The 23,369-nt window shown below is 44.0% G+C and overlaps 1 protein-coding gene across 5 annotated transcripts in view; it reads left to right on the forward strand.

Annotated features, from left to right (window-relative positions):
* Positions 1–18,041, forward strand: part of gramd4a (GRAM domain containing 4a) — a 41,616-nt gene extending 23,575 nt beyond the window's left edge. For 2 of the 5 annotated variants that reach the window (XM_069164751.1, XM_069164748.1), the window contains 17 exons: positions 4,009–4,129; positions 5,632–5,693; positions 7,411–7,546; positions 8,007–8,032; positions 8,385–8,476; positions 9,412–9,503; positions 10,063–10,111; positions 10,211–10,282; positions 10,357–10,400; positions 10,573–10,682; positions 11,893–12,047; positions 12,781–12,798; positions 13,831–13,975; positions 14,169–14,262; positions 14,612–14,702; positions 14,947–15,015; positions 15,516–18,041. In XM_069164751.1, the coding sequence (XP_069020852.1) occupies positions 4,009–4,129; positions 5,632–5,693; positions 7,411–7,546; positions 8,007–8,032; positions 8,385–8,476; positions 9,412–9,503; positions 10,063–10,111; positions 10,211–10,282; positions 10,357–10,400; positions 10,573–10,682; positions 11,893–12,047; positions 12,781–12,798; positions 13,831–13,975; positions 14,169–14,262; positions 14,612–14,702; positions 14,947–15,015; positions 15,516–15,626 (1,487 nt within the window). In that variant the 3' untranslated portion in view covers positions 15,627–18,041. Of the gene's footprint in view, positions 1–410; positions 928–4,008; positions 4,130–5,631; positions 5,694–7,410; positions 7,547–8,006; positions 8,033–8,384; positions 8,477–9,411; positions 9,504–10,062; positions 10,112–10,210; positions 10,283–10,356; positions 10,401–10,572; positions 10,683–11,892; positions 12,048–12,780; positions 12,799–13,830; positions 13,976–14,168; positions 14,263–14,611; positions 14,703–14,946; positions 15,016–15,515 lie in introns of those variants that run through there. The other 3 variants (XM_069164749.1, XM_069164746.1, XM_069164750.1) reach the window with 2 other exon arrangements.
* The last annotated feature ends 5,328 nt before the right edge of the window (positions 18,042–23,369 follow it).

The following is a 23,369-nucleotide window of genomic DNA, read 5'->3' on the forward strand; positions in this document are numbered from 1 at the left end:
CAGCTGATTCTCTCCCTCTTTCTCTGTCTCTCTTTCTCTGAACCCCCCTCCTGCCCCCACCTTCCTTTTAATGAAAGGGGCCATTGTCTCTGGCCTGGATTGAAAAACTCGCACAGTACTTTTCCTTTCAGGTCTTAAAACACTTTGCCTGCTTAGATGAAAGTTCTTTGCGTGGTGCGTACAGTACTCGCCACACTCGATCACACGCACATGCTCCACCACACAAATGTGAACTTGCATGAACCAAAAACACAAACTAACACGTAACAAATCCTCACTGATATGTATCCACTCACACAAACCTGTAGTGATAAGTGTGTGTGTGTGTGTGTGTGTGTGGGTGTGTGGGTGTGTGGGCGTTTCTCTGACAACTCTAGTGTGCACAGAAATCTCAGATTCCAGGCCCTCTTAGTGTGCTGGCCACCCAGCAAAGCCCCACCTCTCTCCACCTCCGCTGCCCTCCTTCTCTTTTTACCCAGAGCAGCCTAACATGCTCAGAGCAGCTCCATCACTGACCATCACTACCTGGAGTGAGGCCTGTCACAGGAGTCTGTTGTGTTGCTAGTGATAAATTAGTACAGGGGAACCTGTCGCTGGTCGCTGCCTTTGCCTCCGCAGCGGACATGTAAACATGGAGCGTGCACCTGAGCTATGATGGGCTTGGAGGAGTTTTTAGGTCTTCACTCGGCAGAGGGGGCTGAATGATCTGGGCCGGACGAAAGCAACCTGCAGCCGTGGCGCGATTTCAAGAAACGACCAAGGCGGCCACCCTGCCGTCCCGTTCCTGCGGGAATGTCCCCGGGACTGGCCGAATGGAGAGACGTATGGCCATGTGCAAGATGGAGGACTGCACCTTTGACAGCTTTGAAATGCTTTACAGCGGAACTGTCAATAAGATCAAAAGCCATAAAAGTAACCTCAACCTCAGTAAGTTTGTCAGCTTCAAACTCACGAATTTAGGGGAAAGATCAGCTTAAGTATTTTGTAAACTGGAATACGACAACGAACACGTCTTTTTTTTTAAAAATCCATTTCATTTTCAGAATCTAATCAGCTGTTTTCAAAATATTTATTAGGATATAATCTAATGTGTGTAACTCTTATCAAATTGATTTTGTTTTATTGGGTTGAAAGTAGGGCTTCATATAAAGTCTGCACAGGAGCGAAGGTCTGTGCGATTAAAACTCTTGGCACGGCCAATCCCCTGTCTGTGTTACAGATACATGGTCCAGTTACCAGCCTTCATAATGGCCAAAGAGACCTTGTGATATGGTAACCCTGGATGAAGATTTATATACAGAAGACACCAATCCAATTTTAGAAGCAGAACCGGCGTGTTGACAGTATTATTAATATTCCTTCTGATATGGAGGGCCTCTGCGGAGCATGGAAACGATTGTACTCTATCTTTCTTGGTCTGACACACATAGTGTGTCATGCTGTGCTGTATCACACACTTGTGGCCCCACTTTTAAAACAGTGCTATGGACTCTTGGAGTGAGGCATCTCTCCTTCTGGTGTGAGAAAGGATATGGTCAATGGGCAAGGAAGGAAACTACTGAAAGGAAATTTGTATAGAGGATCCTATACACAGACAGTGGGAATGATAACATGAGTTAAAGTGAGGGAGTGGCTTTCAGTGTGGGGGCAGGAAGTCGGGGGGGGAGGTAGGGAGTGTATATCAGCATATCGGTGCAGTATAACCATAATGTGCTAATGGTAGTAAGAAAGTTGAGTCACCATATATGAACAATGACATGACTGAGATGACATTGTGTGGTTGAGACATCAGGTCACATGAATTTCAGATCCTGACATTTAAACTGGTCATCTATAGCTGCAATTCAAAACCAGGCACATTTATAATGAACCACCAATAAATCATAAAGAAAGATAAATCTTTGACATTGCTAATCATAATTTTGGTTTTAAAATAAGAGAATCAACCGTATTTAATGTGAAAGGGGTTACTAGTAGTGACAAACCTGCAGAAATGTCACCAGCAGTTGCAGTTTTGTGTAACTTTACAAACAGTTTTGGCATCTTTCAGCTCATTGTTTTGGATTTATGGCCCTTAAGTTTCATGGTCTTGTTAATAACTTGCGCAGTCGAGTGTTTGGCTGCTAAAATGCTAAAATTTCTGGAAGGAGTCGGTGGAAACCAAAACGGAGTGCGTCTTGGATTTCATTAAACCAAGTTGACAAAAACACAGGTCCAAAATAAAGCTTACATGGCTTCATGTCTGTTGGATGTGTACATAAGCTACTGTTTGCCAATATGTTTGTTATTTGTTTTCAACTTAATACAGTAGATATTCACTGATGTTGTTCACAGCTTGTTGCGCCCCTCAAGTAGCCTAATAACAATTAATGCAAGTTTAAATTTGTTGCATTATATTCCCGTCTGTCTTGTTACTTTCGTTTTTAATCAGGAATGGGTCTCTGATTGCTACAGAACATTCGTTTGACACGAAAAACGATGTATTTATAAGTCAATTTTCCATGTGAAGTGTTGATATTGAGCTTCGTGTGAACTGATCCCAGTCTGCCTACGTTAACCACGGTGCGCTGCCGCTGCCGGTAGCCATTTGTCTAATTTTCAGTTTCCAGTTGTTTGTGGGTCTGGAACGGGGCTACACAGAGAGCATTAAGCTGCTTAGCCCACTGCAACATTTGGCCTGCCCCTTGTTTACTCGTACGCACACGCCGTCATTCTTTCTATCTTGTTTACAAAAAAAAATCCCACTGTACCATAAACACATTCTTGTGTTATCAGACCGGGACGGGGTTACTGGAAAACTTTGCCCGTGGGGTTGAAAGTATGACAGGAGTCATATTACATAGATGGAGCAAGAGAGACAAGGATCACAGTTTATGTTATTCCTCTAATGCATCACAAAGATTTAAAAAACAAAAAACAGAACCTAACTGTCTTTAATGGCTCTTGCTAAAGCAGAAATTCCAGAGAAGAAGATCAGGGAGATACATTACACAAGACGTGGAGATACAGTATATGTCCTCTCTCAGGAAGCACACCCAGGGTGGCAGCCGATGCTTTAGCTGCAGGAGGTTTAGGCAATGAATGTTTTATTAGCGTTAATGGAAAGAGATAAAGGACAAGAGTGAGATATGAGATTGGGTGATGAGAAAAAGAAAGTGGCAGCTAAGTTCTTGTAATATGATTCCCCTTCAGCCTGTATGATGAAATGATTTCAGGAAGAAGGGGTGGCAGGCGATGTACATTTTAATTAATAAGGGGTGCTCACCTCTGCTTTTATCAGATCTTCACTGTCAGGACTGGAGGTGCCTTTTGATGAACGAGGTTACAATAGGATCCAAGATATTGATCTTGGAGCTCAGTGACACAGCGTGTACTTATCAAGGATTTTTTACAATTAGAGTGGTGCCACAGCAGAGTATAATGGAGCTTCACAAAGTTATCTTTTTAAGGAAAGCCTTGCTGTCAATCAGAAATATTTATCTTTGCGTTGACGGAGGATTCAATCCGTGCTTATGTCTGTTCTGGTTTTCGGCGTCTTTACGTGGACAGCTAATGCATGCAGGTATTGAACCGTTGGTGGCCGCGCACGTGTGCACACTTTTATTGCCTTCCCTCCTCCAATATTCATGTGTCCCTTTAGTCAGGGACAATAGCCTGAGAGGAAACACTGCTGATGTTGCACCCCGGGCTCAGAAAGCCCAGATACCTAAAACCACTTCATGCTAAGAGCTGATTGACGAGGAGGAAGGATGGGGGACAGTTATAGGTGAAGGATATAGACGGAGGGAGACGTGAAGCGAGAGATACTCAAATAAGATTATCCGAGTTGGAAATAAAAGGGCAGTGTCTGAAATGCTGGATGAAATGTTTCCCATGAAATAAGTTTAAAATGCTTCCATTGACACTTATGAGGTTCCTTTTTCATGACCCTGACCGTTTGTGTTGCACTCTTTGGATCTACAAAATAGGATTTCTACTGATCTCCCGTGTTTGTGCTGTGTTTTCCAGAGGAGGAGCTGAGGAAGCTGCGGGAAGAGACCAACGTGGACTCTCTGCGGCAGGAGCTGGAAAAAGAGCGGAGCAAGAGGATAGACCTGGAGCAGAAAATGAATGAAGTCCTCAAAACCAGGTGAGACAGGAAGACGGAGAACAGAGGCACGACTTGGACGACAGGAGATGAGGACTAAATGTGCGAGACGGGAAGTAATAACGTGGAAAAGACAGGAAACGATTTGCACCATTTCAGCTCTGCAGCGTTTATCATGGGCGAAGCCGGATCATACGTGCGCGTGCGCGTGTGTGTGTGTGTGTGTGCGCGTGTGTCAGTTACAGTGCTGCCCAAAGTTTCTGTTATAAATAGAAGCATCAGCTGGGTAGGCGGAGAATTCCACACGGAGGTGTGGTTGTGTGTGTTTTGAGGGACGTGGAAAGAGGGAGGGAAAACGGACGCTGTAGCAGAAGCTCTGCTGCTGTCAGGAAAATCCTGCGTCTCTCGGCACCTGCTGAGATCCCCCCCCCCCTATCCCTCCTCCCCCCTCCCCGCCCTTTAAACCCAGGGGGGAGCACGTATCTCTCCGTGTTTGTGTGCGATCAGATGATGCTTCTCTGTCTGCCAGTGGGAAATTCCACCGGTGATCTTCAAGTGGCTACCAGCAGAGAAGCACGGCCGCAGTAATGTCAGGTCATGGGACACTGCTTCACCTCTCACACGCTCCTGAACAGTCCCGAACGTTTTTCTCGGTTAATCCCGTCAGCAATATTAGACTGGAGAAATGCATGTGAGGGGAGCAGGCAGTAAACATTTCTTATAGCTCTCATACCCGAGTCCTCTTGAGCTGCTCCAGGAAAATTATCAGGGCATTACAAACCTGTAAAACAAAGCATTACCAACTTCTCTTGAAGCCCGAACTATTCGTGACATAGATTGACTTTGTTTGTCTTTAAAGGAAAAGGTCAACGTTTTTTTTTTTTTTTTTTTTTTTTTTTTTTTAAAGCTTATATTTCTCGGCCAGTACCAAGAAATATGATTGCCATTAAACCAATAAGAGACTAAAGGGCAACAACTGCTCCGAAGCCAATAAACTCAGAACACCACTGTTTCATCCTTTGATTTATTTTTCTGCGTTTATTACAATTCATTTATGTCAGTGGGGGTGATGGAGGTGCACTTCATTCATGGCCTATTTGTTGCTGTTGTTCACAGGTTTGCATGCAATTGGTGAGACAGCGAAACTAAAACATTGTATGAAGCTAACGTGTAAAGTCAGAAGAAAATTGATAAATAGTTTCGGTGTCGGCTTTCTCTCTTTGTTTTTGTTGATCGTTTTGTGAAGCCTCTGTGGTGATACTGTAACTGTGGCATTACTGACTCCACACAAGCAGATTAGGACTGAAATTGCTTTCAATAAATCTGACTTTGTATTTTTCTTTCTACGTCGTGTGACAGTTGTTGATTTATCCAGAGAAGCAGCTCTCCACATATTAACATGGGAACTTCCCGAGGTGTGCCTGTGGTGAAAACTGCAGCTCTGACAATAACAGAAGTTAGACTGACACATGACTGATCTTCCCCCTCTACCGTCTCTCTCTCTCTCTCTCTCTCTCTCTCTCTCTCTCTCTCTCTCCCCTCAGGCTGGAGGACTCTCCACCACAGCCTCCCCGAAAACAGCAGTCGCCCTCAAACAATGGAACAGGTAAGACCCCCCAGAGGATGAGCGAGATCAAGGGTTTTGGAGACGGAGTCTGAGGACCTGACAGGAAATGAGTTGGGAAGGAAGACTTTGACGTCTTCGGCGTGTGGGAGTAGATCAGGAGCACTGTGTGTGCAGGGGAGGCAGGAGAAGTGCTCGATGGGAACCGAGCCTGGAGGAAGTGTTTGTGGGTTATTGGAGGCCGAGTGTGCGTGTGCGCGTGCGTGCGTCAGCAGAAACACACACTCACGGGGTCACTTCCGGCAACGGCAGTTTGTTATCAAGAGCATCTAAGCAAAACAACAAACTGAGTCATCAAAAGCAATTCAAATGTGGAGGTTATTTAATGTCGTTACACCAGATTTCCGCTACTAATATCAGCACCGTGTGTGCGCGTATGTGTGTGTACATATAATGTGTCAGCGGGGCGAGAGGGGAACTCATTATTGCAACAATAGTCAGGTGGTATTTCTGATATGCGTGTGTGTGTGTGTGTGTGTGTGTGTGTGTGTGTGTGTGTGTGTGTGTTGGCTATTTTAGCACTGAATAGCAGTTTTTGACACAGTTTGACTTCCAGTGACCCAGTGACTTCTGTGTGTGCGCGCATGTGTGTGGTTTGAGAGAAAGGGAAAAAGGGAGGGAGAAACCGAGAGGCTAATTTTGGAAAATAGGTTATGATTGTAGATCACTTCATCTGGGGCAGACATGCCTGAGCTCTAGCTAGTATTGGAGGTCTGTGTGTGTGTGTGTGTGTGTGTGTGTGTGTGTGCGTGTGCGTGTGCGTCAACGTTTTTTCCAGGATGGATTAATAATATGTGTGTTTGGGCTTGATAAAGCGACAGAGAGAAAGCGAGTATATTTGTTGAGAGAAGAGACACTGAGCAGAGTAATTGGGGCTGATGGGACTGTGGTATCTGTGTAAACTACAAATTAAAGGAGCTTTTAACAGAATGTCATCATCTGCAGCAGAAAAAAAAATCAAAATAAAATCAACCCTACTTGAACGTTCACTTTGTCATAGATGCATCGTCTGAATTAGTCTGTGCACTCAGGCTGATAGTCACTTAGAGCAGCTGCTCAGTGCCGCCACAGTAAATTGGAGGTTACACCGCAGCAGCTGAGAGTTCTAGTCTTTGCTCAAGGGCACTTTAGCATTAGAAATGGACTGTTCATGCCTGCGTAGCACATTTTCTGTTTACAATGACATCAAGGCCACATTTACCTACTGAAATTGTTAGTAGTTTTCTAAACAACAGGAATTTGATTGCCTCAATTACTTTATACAGGATATGATTCTAAAACACTAAGGTTAGATTATTTCCTAATAAATGTCTTTATTCAGAAAACCTGGAAACTAACGAGAAGCATTGGACAAAGTGCAGAGTATTTTTAATTTATATTTTTGTTTATTTGGATCCCCAATAGCTACCACCAAGGTAGCAACACCTCCTCCTGTAGTTTTTGTTTATAGCACGACCTTCAATCCCACATAATAATATACTGAATAAGGCGCCCTGTTGGCCTTTGGAAATAACATTATTCGTCGCAAAGTACGAGGCAAACTAATGTTTTAATGTTATTTTATAAAAGGAAGCACAGTGCTGCCTTCACTTTTACTCTTGTGTTTTCGATCCTTTCTTTTTGGAGTGTAGCGATAAAAAAAACACGTTGTTATGGCGACAAACACAATCTAGCGTGCCCTGTCTGTTCTCTTTGGCAGATAAACAGCAGAAGGAGGTGTGGAGTTCACGGCTGCAGAAGTGGCTGCATGAGCGCTTTGGGGTTTACATCGAAGACTTCCGCTTCCAGCCGGAGGAAAGCACCGTGGAGGCCGAGGAACCGCTAAGTGCTAAACGGTGGGTGAGATCTGCTCTCGACCAGAACGTGAAGCGTCGGTCCTGCGGTACAGATTCTGCGGTTGTTCAAGAAGATGTGGAATCGGACATCAAGACAGCGGCAGCTTTTATTGAAAGAGAATCATTCCTCAGACCTTGAATGTGCGTTTTGATAATAATCAATATCCCATACTGTTTTATGTACTTTTATTAGACGTGTGCTACAAATGCACTCACTGTTTCCTTGAACTGTTGAGTGGTTGGACGATTTCGTCAGATGAGTTCTTACTTTGCACAGAGGATGTTTTTTTTTCTCATTTATTTTCTCTGCTCCTTCTGTGAAGGCGAGTGAGTCATGCCAGACCGATGAAGGCCAAAGTGCCATCACCTCCTCTCACACATAAAGCAGCATTTTCTTTGCGTGTGCTTTTACATGAGCATCTGCGTGTATTCTGACCTTCACTCTTTGTTTCCCATCCAGGTTGACAGAAAACATGAGGCGACTCAGTGAGTACTTAAACACCACACAAACACATAGAAAACAGAAGCACAGCCTGCTAGAATGTTGACTTTGCTTGTCAGCCACAGCAAAATCCTTTATTCTATATCAATATGTATTATAGATTTGACTTTAATTGTGCAGTACCTGATTTGGTATTTGACATTAAAGCATTTAATTCAAGTTGGAATGGAAGTCCTCCATAAATTGCACAGCAAAAAAAGATCTTTCCCTTCAGGAAACAAATTCTTATTATTAGAAGTAAACGTTACATTTGAATTAATTAAATAGATTAAATAGAGGTTTGATGAATTTGCCATAAACATCATTGAATGTATCAATCTGCTCTTGTTGTTCCAGAGCGAGGAGCCAGACCTGTCACCAACTTCTTAAGGAACCTCTCCGCCTTATCTAACTGGCACTCTGTCTACACCTCAGCTATTGCCTTCATTGTAAGTTACACTCTTTCCTCTGAAAACATACTCCTGTAATGTCAATTCACGTTTTAACTTTGTACTATCTAATAACTTATCAGTTATATCACTAAGGATAATTTTTTAATAGGACACATTTGTGATATATAGTTCCACTTTGACCCCATCTGGTCTTAGAGCTTTGGCACATGACCAGGAAATTAAATGAATGGCAAAGTCATTTCTGCTTCACATTGAAGGGTTGCCAAGGACCTCTAATCAGATCTTCATTAATGTCTACAGTCTGAGGTTATTTAAATCATCTGCAACCCACTGATCATGGCCATGTCATGAAAAGACCATCTCGGTGTCAAGAGCTGATCCTGCTTCAGTGTTGACAGGACACTCTTAATAACATATTGCACTGCCATTATATCAGCCAAATGTAATACTTCAAGTCAGGGTCAGAATAAGCCCTCTAATTCTTCTTTAGGTTCATCTTGTCATCAATTAGTCTTTGCCTCACACTTAAGGCCACGCAGTTTTCTCGAGCAGAGGTCTGTAAAATGAAGCCTGGTTAATGTTGGTTATACAAAGAAATGTAATGTAATACTTGTCATAAAACTTTGGTTTTAATGATTGTATTTATTATATATTGCTATTTATTGTATATTTATTATCATGTTTTGAAACTCTTCTGTTCTTTTTTCTGTCCTGGTGCAGACGTGTGTGAGTGTGGGGATTAATAAAGTAGTACGGACTGATTTAATTTGAACCTTCTGCAATAAGCTGCTGTTTTGATGAAACAAATGAGTCACTCCATCAACACTGAATACAAATTCTGACAGTTCTTCAACATTATTGACTGAAAGAATCTGTTCTCAGTTCAGTAAAATTTGAATTTAATGCATGTTGGTTGTCAACTGTACTCACTGCTAAACCAAATGTTAAACCGTGTTTCCTCTCGCCTGTAGATTTACATGAATGCTGCTTGGCATGGCTGGGCCATTCCCATGTTCCTCTTCCTGGCTATCCTGCGCTTGTCCTTAAATTACCTCATCGCCAGGTAAAAACATGTAGTATATATTCAGTGGACAGTCCATCATTATACGACTACATCGTGGCAGGTTTTACTGTGTTGTCCCGACACTGTTGGGCTGAATTGTTTGAATTCTTTCAGCTCTCAGATTCATCCTCCACTGTGCGTTTTGTATAGTAAAACCATATTAAATGTAACTACTGAGGTCACAGCTGTGTTACTGGTGAACAGATGCACACTGTGGACCCTGAGCCACACAGCAAATGTTGTGGTTATAACGGTCAGATTTTTAAAACATGCACACGTGGCCGTATTTATGATCTTTATAACTGTTGCTACAAAAGATCAATAAATGATAACAAACAATGTAATCACATGCTTTTACTCTCCAAGCTGGACAACAGGAAAATTCATAATGGGGATCATTATGAAATGAGGGCACATTAGTATTTGTCAGACATTTGCCTAGACGATCAAACTAGGACACTTAGTCACCTTTTAAAAGGGAAGTTGAGGTTGGGGATTGATTTGTTGGCCCAATTTCGTCAAAACACTTTAGAAAAATGTACATCATCATATTTTTCAGAGGTTGGAGGATCCAGTGGAGCATTGTGCCTGAGGTCTCTGAACCCATGGTAAGAACACTTCCCACTTCCTGTTTCGCTGCTTCCTGTTTGTGCGTGTCAGCATTCACCATTGGAGGTCTTACTAACTCGCGTCTTTGCTTTGTGCAGGAGCCTCCAAAGGAAGACTTGACTGTATCTGAGAAGTTCCAGCTTGTACTTGATGTTGCACAAAAAGCACAGGTACGACACAGATTCATATTCCTTATCATGACCGTGTATAAAACCAAGGAACTTAACTTTAACTCTTTTTACAGAACCTTTTCGGGAAGATGGCAGATGTTTTGGAGAAGATAAAGAAGTAGGTTTAAAAAAAAAAAAAAAAAAAAAATTTTTTTTTAAATAATCTTGTCCTTAACATTAAGGATCAACTAAGCTAGAAATGCTTATAACATAACTGAAATACTGACTTATATTGTGTTCTCTATTCCCCTCTGTGTGTGTGTGTGTGTGTGTGTGTGTGTGTGTGTCAGTCTGTTCATGTGGGTGCAGCCGGAGAGCACCCGGAAACTTTACATCTGTCTGTGGATGGCTTTCATTACCTCCTGTGTCCTGCCATACAAACTAATGGGCTTCATGATGGGTGAGAGTCTCACACAAAGCTTCTTTATCCATCTGATATTCTGTACATACTGCATTGAGGCATTGAATGAATGCAACAAAAAAAAAAAACTCAATCCAGTGCACACAAATGCATTCATACAGAACTTGCGTAAGTGTCGTCACTGTGCCTGCGAGGGGCGACTGCAGGCTGTTGGGCTTATCTGATTATACTACTTACTGCTTTTCTTGTCAACAAAGCGTCTCCATATTTCCTTGGAAGTCCCTTACAGCATAAATAACTGTTGACACAAAGCCTGTGCTCATTCGGCCATGAGTACGCTCGGCCCTGTGCGAGTCTTCAATACTTTTCAGCTGTAAATAAAGGAGCAAACAAACATCACGGTGTGTTTTAAAGCAACATTGGACAACTTTTTAATGTGACACGTGTATTCTTGGTGTTGCGCTTGTTTGTCAGATCAGATTTCGATCAAAACGGCTTTTTAAGTAAACACAACACTAATGGTGAGCCTGGATCCAGACCGCTTAACTCCAACCACATCTCAGATTTAATCATACAGGCTGGAGAAGCAATGGGCCAATCAGAGCCAGCGGGCAGGATTAAGAATATGTACTTCATTTTCTTATACAGCTAGTGAAGCACATAGCTGCGTTATTGATAAAAAATAAATAAATAACTAGAACAAAAAAATGGTAACAAGCATGGATTTGAGCTGTACAAGTTGTTGGAAGTCAATGGACGGAAATAAGTCATGAAATCTGCACATTTTTTTCCATCAGTGTAAATAAATTGAGCTCAAAGTGACATCACCAGGCTGGATGCACGCTGGCTACTGATTAGTCAGGGAAAAATACAAAATGACCTCCCTTTTTAACAACTAATTTGCTGACATGAACATAATGTCGGGGCCAAAATGTTATAGCCAAGGTATGTGTAGATACAAATATTTAAATAGGAATGGTATTGAAAAGCAAATCATGTGAAAGAACTTGAAGGTCATGAAGGATGCACCATGAATGGCACTGTACTCAGTTTTGAAATGCTTTGAACTGAAAATGAAAGGCCTTCAACAGTACGGTTATTTGAGGCCGGTGAAAGGAGGACGTGACAGTTGACTTCATCACATTTTCATAGCTGGTCATGATTTTGTTGACGTCCTCTTCTTCCGCAGCAGCCTTTTTCAATGTTTTAACATCTGCGTGTGTGTTGTTTTTTTTCCTCCCCTCTGCAGGCCTGTACGCCGGTATCAAGTTCTTCATCATAGACTTCCTGTTTAAGAGTTGTCCGAAGCTTCGGGACAAGTACGACACGCCCTTCATCGTGTGGAACAGCCTCCCCACCGACCCGCAGCTCAAAGAGAGGACCAACGCCACCGTGTCGCGGCGGGTAAGAGAGCAGAAACGCGCACCTCCTTCTCACCTCCTTCTTCGCCTCCTCTCAGATTCTTGCTTTCCTGAACTAATTCTTAGGTGACACATAAATACAGGTTATTCGACACAGCTTAGGCTGAAAGACAAAATATGTTCACAAGCATTATTCCTGCGTCCTCCTGTGATGAGACCATGTTGACACGTATAAGCACCACAGTACTTTTTGCAGCTACTGCGGTTCATTGGAGATTTAACAGTAGCTTAAGATAGCTAACCATGTTTGTGAATTCAAGTTATTTTCATATCGTTTTACAATTTGCTACTTCAGCAAGGAAGCTAATCTTAATAGCATGTTAAAAAAAAAAGAAAAAAAAAGAAAGTGTGTTTGTATCCATTCATCACAGGGTACCTATAGTGAACCTATAAATGTCATGTTGGCGTGTCAGACTCGTTAGAGAGACCATCCATCAGCTGCAGCTCAGCTTCAGTCTTTCATGTTGTCCACCCACAAGTGTCAGTCCACCTCCCTCTGACCCCCCCGAGGCAGAGCAAAGAGAAAACACGAGATCAATAAAGCATCAGAAATATCCCTCCCGTCAATAATAGATTACGCGTCAGCCTCACTGTCTGTTTTCGCTGCGTGGACAACAGGAAGTGTCTGTGTGTCTGTCTCACATGAATGTTTGCGAGCATGTGTGTCTTTGCTGTGGCCTGAGTCACAGGTGTCCTCTGTCGTTTCTCTCTCTCAGCTCTCTGGCAGTGAGAAGGTAGGGATTCTGGTGTGTTCCTCTCCTGTGCCTGGGTGTGCTCGCCAGCTCACCTCAAAGCGTGTGTGCGTGTGTGTGTGTGTGTGTGTGTGTGCGTGTGCGCGCGTGTGCGTGTGTGCGTGCGTGTGCGATGCGTGACACACCTTGGGACTGGCCTTCAGCCTTTTGTGAAAGGAAATGGATCAAAATGTCATGACATTGAGCAGCTTGCAATTTTATAATGAATTTCTAAATCATTACAGTGGATTGTTTAGTCTGTATGTGTGCTATTTAACATTTCCAACCTCACTGACATTTTTGATCCATTGACGTAGATGCTCTGTGAGAAAGAAGTAGCAGTGCGTTTCACTGAGTAGATTAGATGCAAATAGAAAAGATCCTTGACAAGTGTAATTTCATGTTAGCTCATTAAAGCCCTCCCATTCCCCGTTACACATAGTAATTAACCCTAAAGCGCAATTGCTGTAAGTTGGTATGTCAGCTGATTGCTTTCAACTGTTATATAATGTAAACATTGAGGCCTAAAGAAAAAAAAAAAAAAAAAAAAAAAAAACTACAATCATTTCTCCAGGGTAGAATAAACAGTTCTTTTCACATACTAACAAGTATTTTTGGCCTGTCTGCTGTCTGTACTGTTACGGATGCTGTTACGGATGCTGAGCGAATGATGGCCTCACTCTCTCGCTTTGCACGTCACACCTGAGCTGGCTGCAAACAAGCTCACTGCAGCGGTGCACAGAATGCAGTATGAAAAGTTGGGAAGCTGTTTTAAGTTTGGCCACGGAAACAGATGCGGACACATGTTTACAGCGATGTTAACTGTTTCTCTCCATTGTCCCCCTTTCCCTCATCATCACATCCTCTTCTAATCTTCCACACTGGCTTCCTTTTGTTTTTTTATTTTTTTATTCCCCCCCCCCCCCTCCATCTCTTCCATCTATCTGTCATTCTGTCTTTTATTTTTTTTTATTTTTTCCCTTCCTTTCTTTTCTTCTCATCTACACCCCTTTCCTCCCTCTCGTCTCCCTCCAGGTGCAGCCGGTGGTCTCTCGGAGCAGTCTCGCCACCATCCCATGCGGGTTGAGCAGAGAGGAGGACACAGGTCGCTCTCACGGCACCAAGAAGGGAGCCTTTCATGAGATTTTCAACCTGCCGGAGTCCGAGCGCCCTCTGGCGGGTGAGGGGACTCACTGCAGCTTAAAAAATTAAAATAAAATAAAGACTGCACCTGACTTTGAGAATTTTTGATGACTGCCAGCTGCAAATAAACAAGAATCTGTTCTCGAGGTGTATTTTACTTATTTTTTTTCTTACAGCGGTTTAAAACGGGGTGTTAAAAATAAACGATGTTCTCTGCCGTGTGTTCTCAGTGTGCGAGAACGGCTGGAGGTGTTGCTTAATAAACCGAGACAGGAAGATGCCCACAGACTACATCAGAAACGGAGTGCTTTTCGTCACCGAGAAGTAAGTGGAACATCCATCTCTCAGGAGAGCATATTGAATCCGTCAGATGTTTGACTTGCAGGGGAGGAGAGGAAGTTTCTCTGAAAGGGAAAGCAGAGAGAAGGAGCAGGGGATCATTTAGTCCCTCCCTGTATCTGTATCTGTATCTGTGTCAGTCAGTCAGTCAACAGGACGGCCCGACTCCTGAGAATATCTCTCGACTTTAAATCGCTTCCCCTCGTTGGATATCCGGCTGACGAGGAGTCCGCTCAGCTTGTTGTCCGTTTTGTTGCCCCTTGTTTATTTCACCAGGATCTCGTTCACTCAGCTCTCTCTCTCTCTCTCCAACTCTTCTCTCTCTGTGTGTCAGCTACTTGTGCTTCGAGAGCTCCAGCTCCAGGTCCAGCTCCTCCAAGAAGAATAAAGTCATCAAGCTGGTGGACATCACCGACATCCAAAAGGTAGCAATGCACTCTTTAATACATCTGCAGGATGCGTCTCTAGCAGCAGTAGACTTCTCTGAATGTATTATAAGGCAACGACGTGTGTGCATTAACCCACGGTAGTTATTGTGTGCTTTTGAATTCGTCTGTAAAATTGTTTTGGTTTTAAATGTAGTTATACGATATATATATATATATGTATATATAAAATTGTATGATAATGTGCAGTTCATCGAATAATCTCTCGTTTGCTCCTCCACAGTACAAAGTGTTGTCGGTCCTACCGGGAAGTGGGATGGGCATCTCTATAGCAACTCCCTCCACGCAAAAGGTACCGTTGTTCTAGTTTCCTGCACTTCTGTAGGTTAATGAAGAGTGTTTTAAATCAGGTACCGGAGACGGAAACACAGGCTACATCAAGTTTTTTTTTGTTTTTTTTTTACAACTTAAATTTCTTCTCGGTTATTTGTTGAGATAACAAGTGTTAAAATGACGTGTCGTTTTTCAGATTAAGTCTCCTCCCAGTACTATTTGATATAAACATACATTTCAAAATCTGTTGGGTTATCGGAAATACGTCATCTCCAAACTGAAAACAGGGCTGTTTTCTTAACTCGTGAAAGGCTGACATTTTGGAGATAGTTCGCTTCAGAAGAGACCAACAAGGGTGTCCTCTGACGCGCAACGACAGGGCAGCTGTAGCAAACCACGCTTTGACACCGCATTTGCTCCGGTCCCGTTTATTTTGTCCGGGTGCAGCCGTAACCGGAGCGACAAACATTGCGACGTGTGGATCTGTATCTATGAGTAATCGTCTCTTGTCTCCTCCAGCCCTTGGTGTTTGGTGCGATGATCCACAGGGACGAGGCTTTCGAGGCCATCTTCACCCAGTACATGAAGATCATGACCACCGCCAAACCACCGGCCAGCGCAGAGCTCTAGACAGCCCGTCTCCCAGCGAGCGCACGCACACGCACACGCACACGCACACACGCACACACGCACACACACGCCTCCACGCCGGGGCTGAAGTGTGAGGCCGAGAGCCTCCTGAGTTTCTCATGAACTGGAAGATCCTTTCAAACACCGCACTCCTCCTCCGCCGCGTGCCGGGCCCCCTCCGCCTCCTCATCGACGGCCGTCGCCCAGCTTTGGTGAATTTCCCTGTTTAGGTGGCGTCGGCGGCGACGTGTGGGCGTCGGCGATGTTTTAGTCACGCGGCACACTTTTCGTTGGATATTAACGGACAGGGTTTGCGGACCGAGTGTGGCTTTTATCAATCAGCAGAAGGCCGGTGAAGGGAGCTGGTTCTCCTCCCACCCGACTGACCGACTGACGAGCTGACTGCTTTCCCGACTTACTTGTTTCTGTGTTTGCTTGTGTGAGTGAGTGAGAGAGAGTGTGTGTGTGTGTGTGTGTGTGTGTGTGTGTGTGTGTGTGTGTGTGTGTGTGTGTGTTAAGGTCTTCAATCGCGTCCAGTGGCTCTTGTTTTTTCCTCTTTATTTCTCGGTCAGTGGAGTGACGTCTGCTGTGGTAGGAAGGTTTTAAGAAACCTTGGATGTAAAATCTAGCAGATAACAACAAAAAAAAAAAAAAAAAAGAAGAAGAAAAAAAAACACAAAAAAAAACAAAGTGTCTCTTTTGACTGCCAGACTTGTGTAGGAACAAATACGTAAGTTGTAGCTTTATAAATCGCCGCACAAACAAACATTAATGTTGCAATGATTCCGTGTGTGAAACAGGCTGATCGGTGCCTCTTGGCACCGCCCGACAAAACCGCCGGAGCGTACCCGTGTGAGTGGTCAGTGTGTTTATTTCAAATGTGTATTATTAGCTGTGAACACGTCAGATCTCCCGTTCGACCGACACAGAGCCTTCCTGTTGGTTTACATCGCTGCTGTTGTTTTTCTTTTCTCCGGAGGCCGACATTTCGGCAGCGGCGGCGCGCTCCACTCGTCGCCGTCAACCTAACCGATAGAAAACGTGCGTTCAGCAGCTGCTTCGGTGTTTGTAAGTGTGCGCATGTGAAACGTGCAGTGAAGTTGTTGTTGTTGTTGTTGGGTTTTTTTTGTGTGTTTTTTTTTTTTTTTTTTCTTCTGAAATGCCTTTGGTTTTTTTTGGGGCTTTTTTTTTTTTTTTTTTTTTTTTGTCACGTTTGTAACAAACAGCCTTTTTGGATGAGTAACTTGTTGGATCTGGAGCTGCTGATGGTGTCCAGGACGAGAGAGCACAACGCTGACTGCCAGTTAGAGATGTGGCACAGCGAGAGAACACAGCCTCCCACCCATCTTTTTAAAGGCACAATCTGTATATATATATATATATATATATATATATATATATATATATATATATATAAAGAGAGAGATTTTTCTTTGTTCAATCACTGGTATTCTCCCCGCACTTTATTTTGTTCTCACTCCTTCAGCTGGAGCACGGGTCACTCCGCTGGCCTCGGACCGGCACAAATACAGCCCGAGCGCGCCCCGTGGACGCCAGATCAACGCCCGCCTCGGCGAGCCACGCGGACTTCCGATTGACCGCGAAGGAGCCAGGTACTTCGGCTTCAAAACGAAAACCGTTTCCTTCGCGTCACGGAACCGTCGCACATTTTGAAGCCGTGCGTCGTTTCACATTTTTGGAAACACGAGTTGAAATCTGATCGTCCAAAACCAGAGCAGAAACATCCACCAAACAAGTCCTCGTCTGATAAGCAGCAATGTACGTTCAGGGTGTTTATTTTAAACTCCAAAAAAAAAACACAAAAAAAAACAACCAAAACAGAATTATGAACTCGGAGCCTCATTATTTTAGTTAGTATTTCATTTCTTTGCTTCTTTCTCCGACTTGTCCGTACCGCCACAGCGAGTGCTCTTCCGCTTGTTCCAGATCATCTAAATGTTGGCTTCTTCTTTTTTTTTTTTTTTTTTTTTTTTTCCCTTTTTTCTAACACTGGTCTGTGAAGGATCTGGACAAAAAGGGTCCAGACTGAAGAGAAGATTTCAGCGTCACTTTATTTTTAAAACGCCGTTCACAAGAGTTGAAGCTGGTCTTTGCTCCTGCAGAATGGCTCGATGTGCAGAAATACGATGCCAAACGACATCAGACACTTTACCGTGTTGTGCGAGACGAGTGGATATAAAGAGGCCTGGAGGTCAGAGGTCAGAGGTCAGAGTAGAGTAGCTTTTCCACACTCTTACTTACCGAATGTGCAGCAGCACAAGCTTCAGTTCCCCCTGTAAAATCTTCGGGTTAAAAGGGAGAAGCCCGGCATTTGAATATTTGCTCGTCATTTTTACTCACCGACCGCCGTTGGTGTCTTTTAACGAACCGTCATCGATCCTCAAGAAAAGCAGAGGGGGGGGGTGGTGGGAGGGGGGGGGGGGGTACTTTGTTAACCGTCCTCGCACTTAAAATGTCAAGGCCTCTTTTAAAGTCTACACAAGTCCTCTTATTCACTGTAAATTTAAATCGAGCGAGCTGGATATGAAGTTGCCAGAGACGCAACGGACCGGTTCGAGCAGTCACATTCTGGTTCTTTTTTTTTTTTTTTTAAAGGATGGACGTTTTTTTTTGTTGTTGTTTTTTTTTTTTTTCCTTTGACATCCATCCGTATGATTTGGCCTGTCATTTACAGGCTGCGTTCCCCAGACATGGATTTCTATTTTTGTCGAGGAATACACATTCTGATCCACGAACGGGTAAAACCTGATCGGATATTTGAGCAGGTGAACTCTCGTCGCGCTGCGTGATTTGTTGGGCTCGCCCGTAGTCTTATAAGCTTTTACCCGAAGCCTTTTTGTAATCTGTTAACTCTGAGAAGCAGCTCTCGGATAAAACACAGAATGTATCACCTACATGACTAGCATTTTGTTTTTTTATTTAATTTTTTTGTTGTTGTTTTTTTTTGCCAAATCTTAGATTTTCTGTCTGCCATATTCTGCCTACGCTCATGTTTACAGAAGGTTTTAAGAACTACTTTTTTTTTTTTTTTATTATTTTTTTTTTTTTATTATTTAAACGACCCAATTTGAATTCCTTTTCACTCTGGAGTTATGAAGACTGGACTTCTGTTCTTGAATGAACCTTTCTCTGCTCTCATCGGCTCCGCACCGCTCCTGTGACCGTCGTAACGGGGTGTAAATTGTCATATCCAACATCGCGGCACTTGGTTACGGTGCAGCGGCGGAAACTGCGGCTCACGCCAGATTCACCGGAGCAGAGACGGTCGTGGCGGACCGAATCGGCAACGTCGCTCTTTTTGACGTTCGGTGGGTCCGTTGTGACGTCGCAAGTCTTTTAAAGAGCGGTCGAAGAACAGCAAGAGTTGGATTCGCGGTTTTTTTTTTTTTAATGAAATGTGATGAGCAGCAATGAGTAAATATAGACATACGTCTGCTTGCTTTCTTACTGCGAGTTAGATGAGAAGATTGATGCCACTCCTCTAATTACACGGCGATTTTAGTTAGCCTCCTATTAAACGGAGCCAAGGCTGTCCCGTCTCCCCTGTTTTCAGCTAAGCTAAGCTAACCTGCTGCTGGCAATGGCTTCTCACTTCCCGTAATGGTGGAAATTAGGGATATATATATATATATATATATATTTATTTGTTTTTGCGGTTTAGTTGTGCATTTAACAAACCTGTTTTGTTCAGCACAATATTAGGACTGTGAACAGCTCGGTACACCTATACGACTAATTCATGTGTCCGTACGCCGCTCACACACGAACACGTTTCCATGCGGACTTTAGAGTGGACTTAATCCTCTCATCTAACTGGGTAAATTTTCCTGAAATTGTCCACAAAAAAACAAACAAAAAAACAAAAAAACAAAAATTCCTTTTTTGAGGTTTTGAATGAATGGTAAGCTGCACATAATGACCGGCAACAAATAGAGAAGATGTAACTGCTGTCGGGACCTCGTCGAAAACAGCGACGACCTTCGCGAGGTCACCGCGTCCTCTCCGTTGTATTTGAATATGTAGTTTCCTCTAACTGTGTACACGCATTAACGAACGGTTTTCCAAAAGCATTTCCGAGCGATCCACACGGGGAGTGTGCGGTCCTGAACTGCGTCCCGTCTGACTTGTGAATTGTCTCGAGGCTGCGGAACAGCTGAAATCGGACATTGTGACTGAGGTGTGAATCTAATAAAGAAATAACTCGAGGATTCATTCCTGTTTTATGGGCCGAGACTGCACTCATCATAGTTGGTCATTTATTTGCAAATTAAAAGCCGGAGTGTTGGCGGGAAACACGGCAGTCATTACAATGGGTAATTAATTTGTCATCTGTGACAGCTTCCTCTTTTTTTGTTTTCCTTTTTGTTTTGTTTTGTTGTTTTGTTTTGTTTTCGGTCAAAGAGGAGTTTGTATACAAATTATTGTACAGTGAAGAAAACAAACCACTGAGTTTTTAAAAGACATGTCTATTGTAAAGGATAATGTGATGTACATTTTTTTAATTTAAGTAAATGAATTTAAGGTACTCTCCTGCCATCTGTCGTCTTTTCTTACGACCGGCTCTCATCCGCAGTACCGCCCCGCGGCCACATGAGGTCACTGCGAGACTGCGTGGTGAAGACTGATCAGCTGGAGAGATTTCCTTTCCACTGAAAGGTCAGAGGTCGGGGTTGGCTGTCCGACCTTCTCATTCAAGGATGTCCCGGTACTTTTGCCTCCGTGCAGGAAGAAGACGGAAGACGAGTTGGACGAGCGCCACGTGCCCGACCAACCTCGCCTCGTTTCTACGGCGATCGGATGGCCAAGGAGTCAGTAAGGAGGTGCAGGGAGGTGTGTTTGCACTCTTATCTTGGTCTTGTGACAGCTGCAAAAATATTTATATTAATACATACAAATACATTTTTGCCCATTTCGTATGGCACATATCAGAATCAAAACATTTTGGGCCACAGCTTCATGTCTTAAAGGGCAAATACGGCACGAAAACACAAACGTTGGTGATTTATTTTTATTTTTTTGAAGGTCAGAACTCATAAAACCAAAACTTTTTTTTTTTTTTTGCTTGTTTACTTTTCCGAGGGGGCTGCAGACGTACGCACTCAACCGTCAACGCCTCTTAAACGACGAGCCCCGACTTGACGTGGACACGTGAAAAGCGTTTCCTTTTACACGTCAATCTTTTCCCAGAGTTCTCCACCCAACGCGGTTTGCCCGTTAATGGCTCCATTTCAGCGCTCCTTTCAGGCGGGAGGATGACACGTTCTCTTTGTGCCGCGGCAGAAATGAAGTCCACAGACCGGATTCAAGCTGTGAAAATGAGAAATCTGTCTGCGGGCCTCGATCGCGAGATGACGTGTGACGGATTACTGGAGAGAATACGACTGCGGTGAGGGAATCTGGGAAACGTTCCTCCCGGAGATTTCTTCTCGGACTAAAGAAGTTAAAATAGAAAGTAACCTTAAAATACTTTAAAAACACTGCGCGCGGAACGGCGATGACGTCATTAATTGTCGATAGAGAAGTTTGAATCGAGAGAATGAAAGATTTTAAAAAAGACAATTTGAAACTGAAAGGCTTTCAATCGTTACAGCCGAAGGTGACGAGTCAAATAGAAATGTAAATCTTTAAAATCCCTGTTTTCTCAAAACCTTTCATTTTGAATTACAGTTTGTGTGTAAATAAGTCACCATTCAGCGCCGTCCCACAGAACTATGGGAGGTGCAGACGCCCTTTAATCCAAATGACGTTGAGATCTTGGTGTGATTATTTTAGTGTTAAATTCACCTCGCGGAAGCACATTTCCCCCCCAAAAAAACCACGCACAGACACAGGAAAGTAAAAGCCGAAATGATCGAGATGCTTTACGTACCATTCACGCTGATATCTAAACCGGATGTATTTACTTGGATGGGAAGTAAAAGTTCTGTTCAACACAAATTAAGAAATATTGTTCGTCAAAGGGACAAACCATCAAACCTTTGCTCATTTTCCAGGAAATGTTCCACCGCTGATCGGATTTCTCCTCCTCCGTTTCTGAACCCGGAGCGATTCGCCGTCGTCGGCCTTTTGAGACGGCGCTTCGTGCGCCGACGGGTGAATCCGAACGTTTTTTTTCCCCCGTTCGTCGAGACGGACGACGCTCCCGCCGTCTCCTTTCGCTCGCAAACGCTCTCTTTCAACATCCGACGCGAGTCGAGGCGGTGTCGCGAACTCCGCGCGGTCTGAAGGCGGTTTGAAGCGGAAACGCTGCGAACGACACCTCGGAGTCGCTCGAGATGCTCGGCGTCTGGCCCCCGCCGCTCCGCTTTGATGGATTCGGTGTATTTTTAGTCTGCCCGAAAGAGACGTCGCCGAGCGCGGCGCCATTTACCATTTGTGCGCCGTGACAAAATGGTGACACGGTTTTGACAGCTCAGCTCAGTCTCCTTGTCCGCGTTGGAGGTGTGTGTGTGTGTGTGTGTGCGCGCGTGTGCGTGTGCGTGTGTGTGTGTGTGTGTGTGTACTCATTCAGGCCCTCAAAAACCCTTTCTGGTACAGCTGCAAACTGTGTCCTTTTTAGCCGTGACCCAAATATTAAACGGAGTAAACTACTACTGGAGCTACCAAGCCGATGAATAGCAGCACAAGGAATGAAGCCACCTCGCCCGAACCAAGCAAACCAGGGAACCCTCCCGGAGCCAGACCCCACTTTTAAATCTGCATTTTTGTGTTTTGAATGTTTTTGATGACGCACACACACACACACACACACACGCAGACACACACGCAGACACACACGCACACGTGTGTTCAGGGCTGTGTGGCTTGTTAAGTGGACAGTCACTAGCTGTGGTGGGTTGAGGTGACCTCTGTGTCTCTGTGTGCGGTAGTGTGTGTGTGTGTGTGTGTGTGTGTGTGTGTGTGTGTGTGTGTGTGTGTGTGTGTGTCTGTGTGTGTGGTGCGCGCGCTGGAGTGGAGAGGACAGGCATTTGGCTGCCCGGCCATCAGTCATTAGTTAAATGTTGAAATGATGCTTCCCCTAAAGGATAGCAGGCCGTTCTGGCTATAACTCTCCCCTCTAGCAGCTGTCAGCACCGAGCATAATGACTCTTACACACACACACACACACACACACACACACACACACACGAAGCGATACATGTGCTTGTCTTACCAAAGCACGTATTATTTTTGTTATCGGCAGGTATCGCAAAATGTACTCTGAAGAATATTTTTACCTTTGAATGACGGCAATCAAAAGAAAATCCAGGAAACGATAAGATACGACTCTACTTTTCTTTGGTCGGCAGAACGCACGGCGCGACTACGCAGCTGTGCACCGCGAGTTGCCCGGCCTTCGTGCAATTTCCCGTCTCTCTTCACGTCTTTTTACGCAACCAGACATCGGCCGTTAAATCTGACCCGGATCCGAACCACCAACGGTCGACGTTAAGCGAGCGCGCAGTTCAACAACGCTCTTGTAATTTTGGATTCTCACTTTTTCTTGGTGAAAAAGAAATGCCAAAATTCCCCACATTTTTTTTTAAATTGATCACAAATGACAAAAAAAAAAAAAAAATCCCCCCAAAAAATCGATAACTTGTAACGAAGTTAGTCGATAAAACGATGTTAAGGGGAAATGATCCTCGCTCCCTTCTGAAAAAAAAAATGAACAGTGGAGCCGTCCAATCACGGTGAAAGAGGGGCGGGACAAAATGCGCTGTGATGGAATCGAATCGGGA

This window comes from Embiotoca jacksoni, unplaced genomic scaffold, assembly GCF_022577435.1.
Source record: "Embiotoca jacksoni isolate LCO1_2020_lvr unplaced genomic scaffold, fEmbJac1.0.p SCAF_32, whole genome shotgun sequence".
Lineage (NCBI taxonomy): Eukaryota > Metazoa > Chordata > Actinopteri > Embiotocidae > Embiotoca > Embiotoca jacksoni.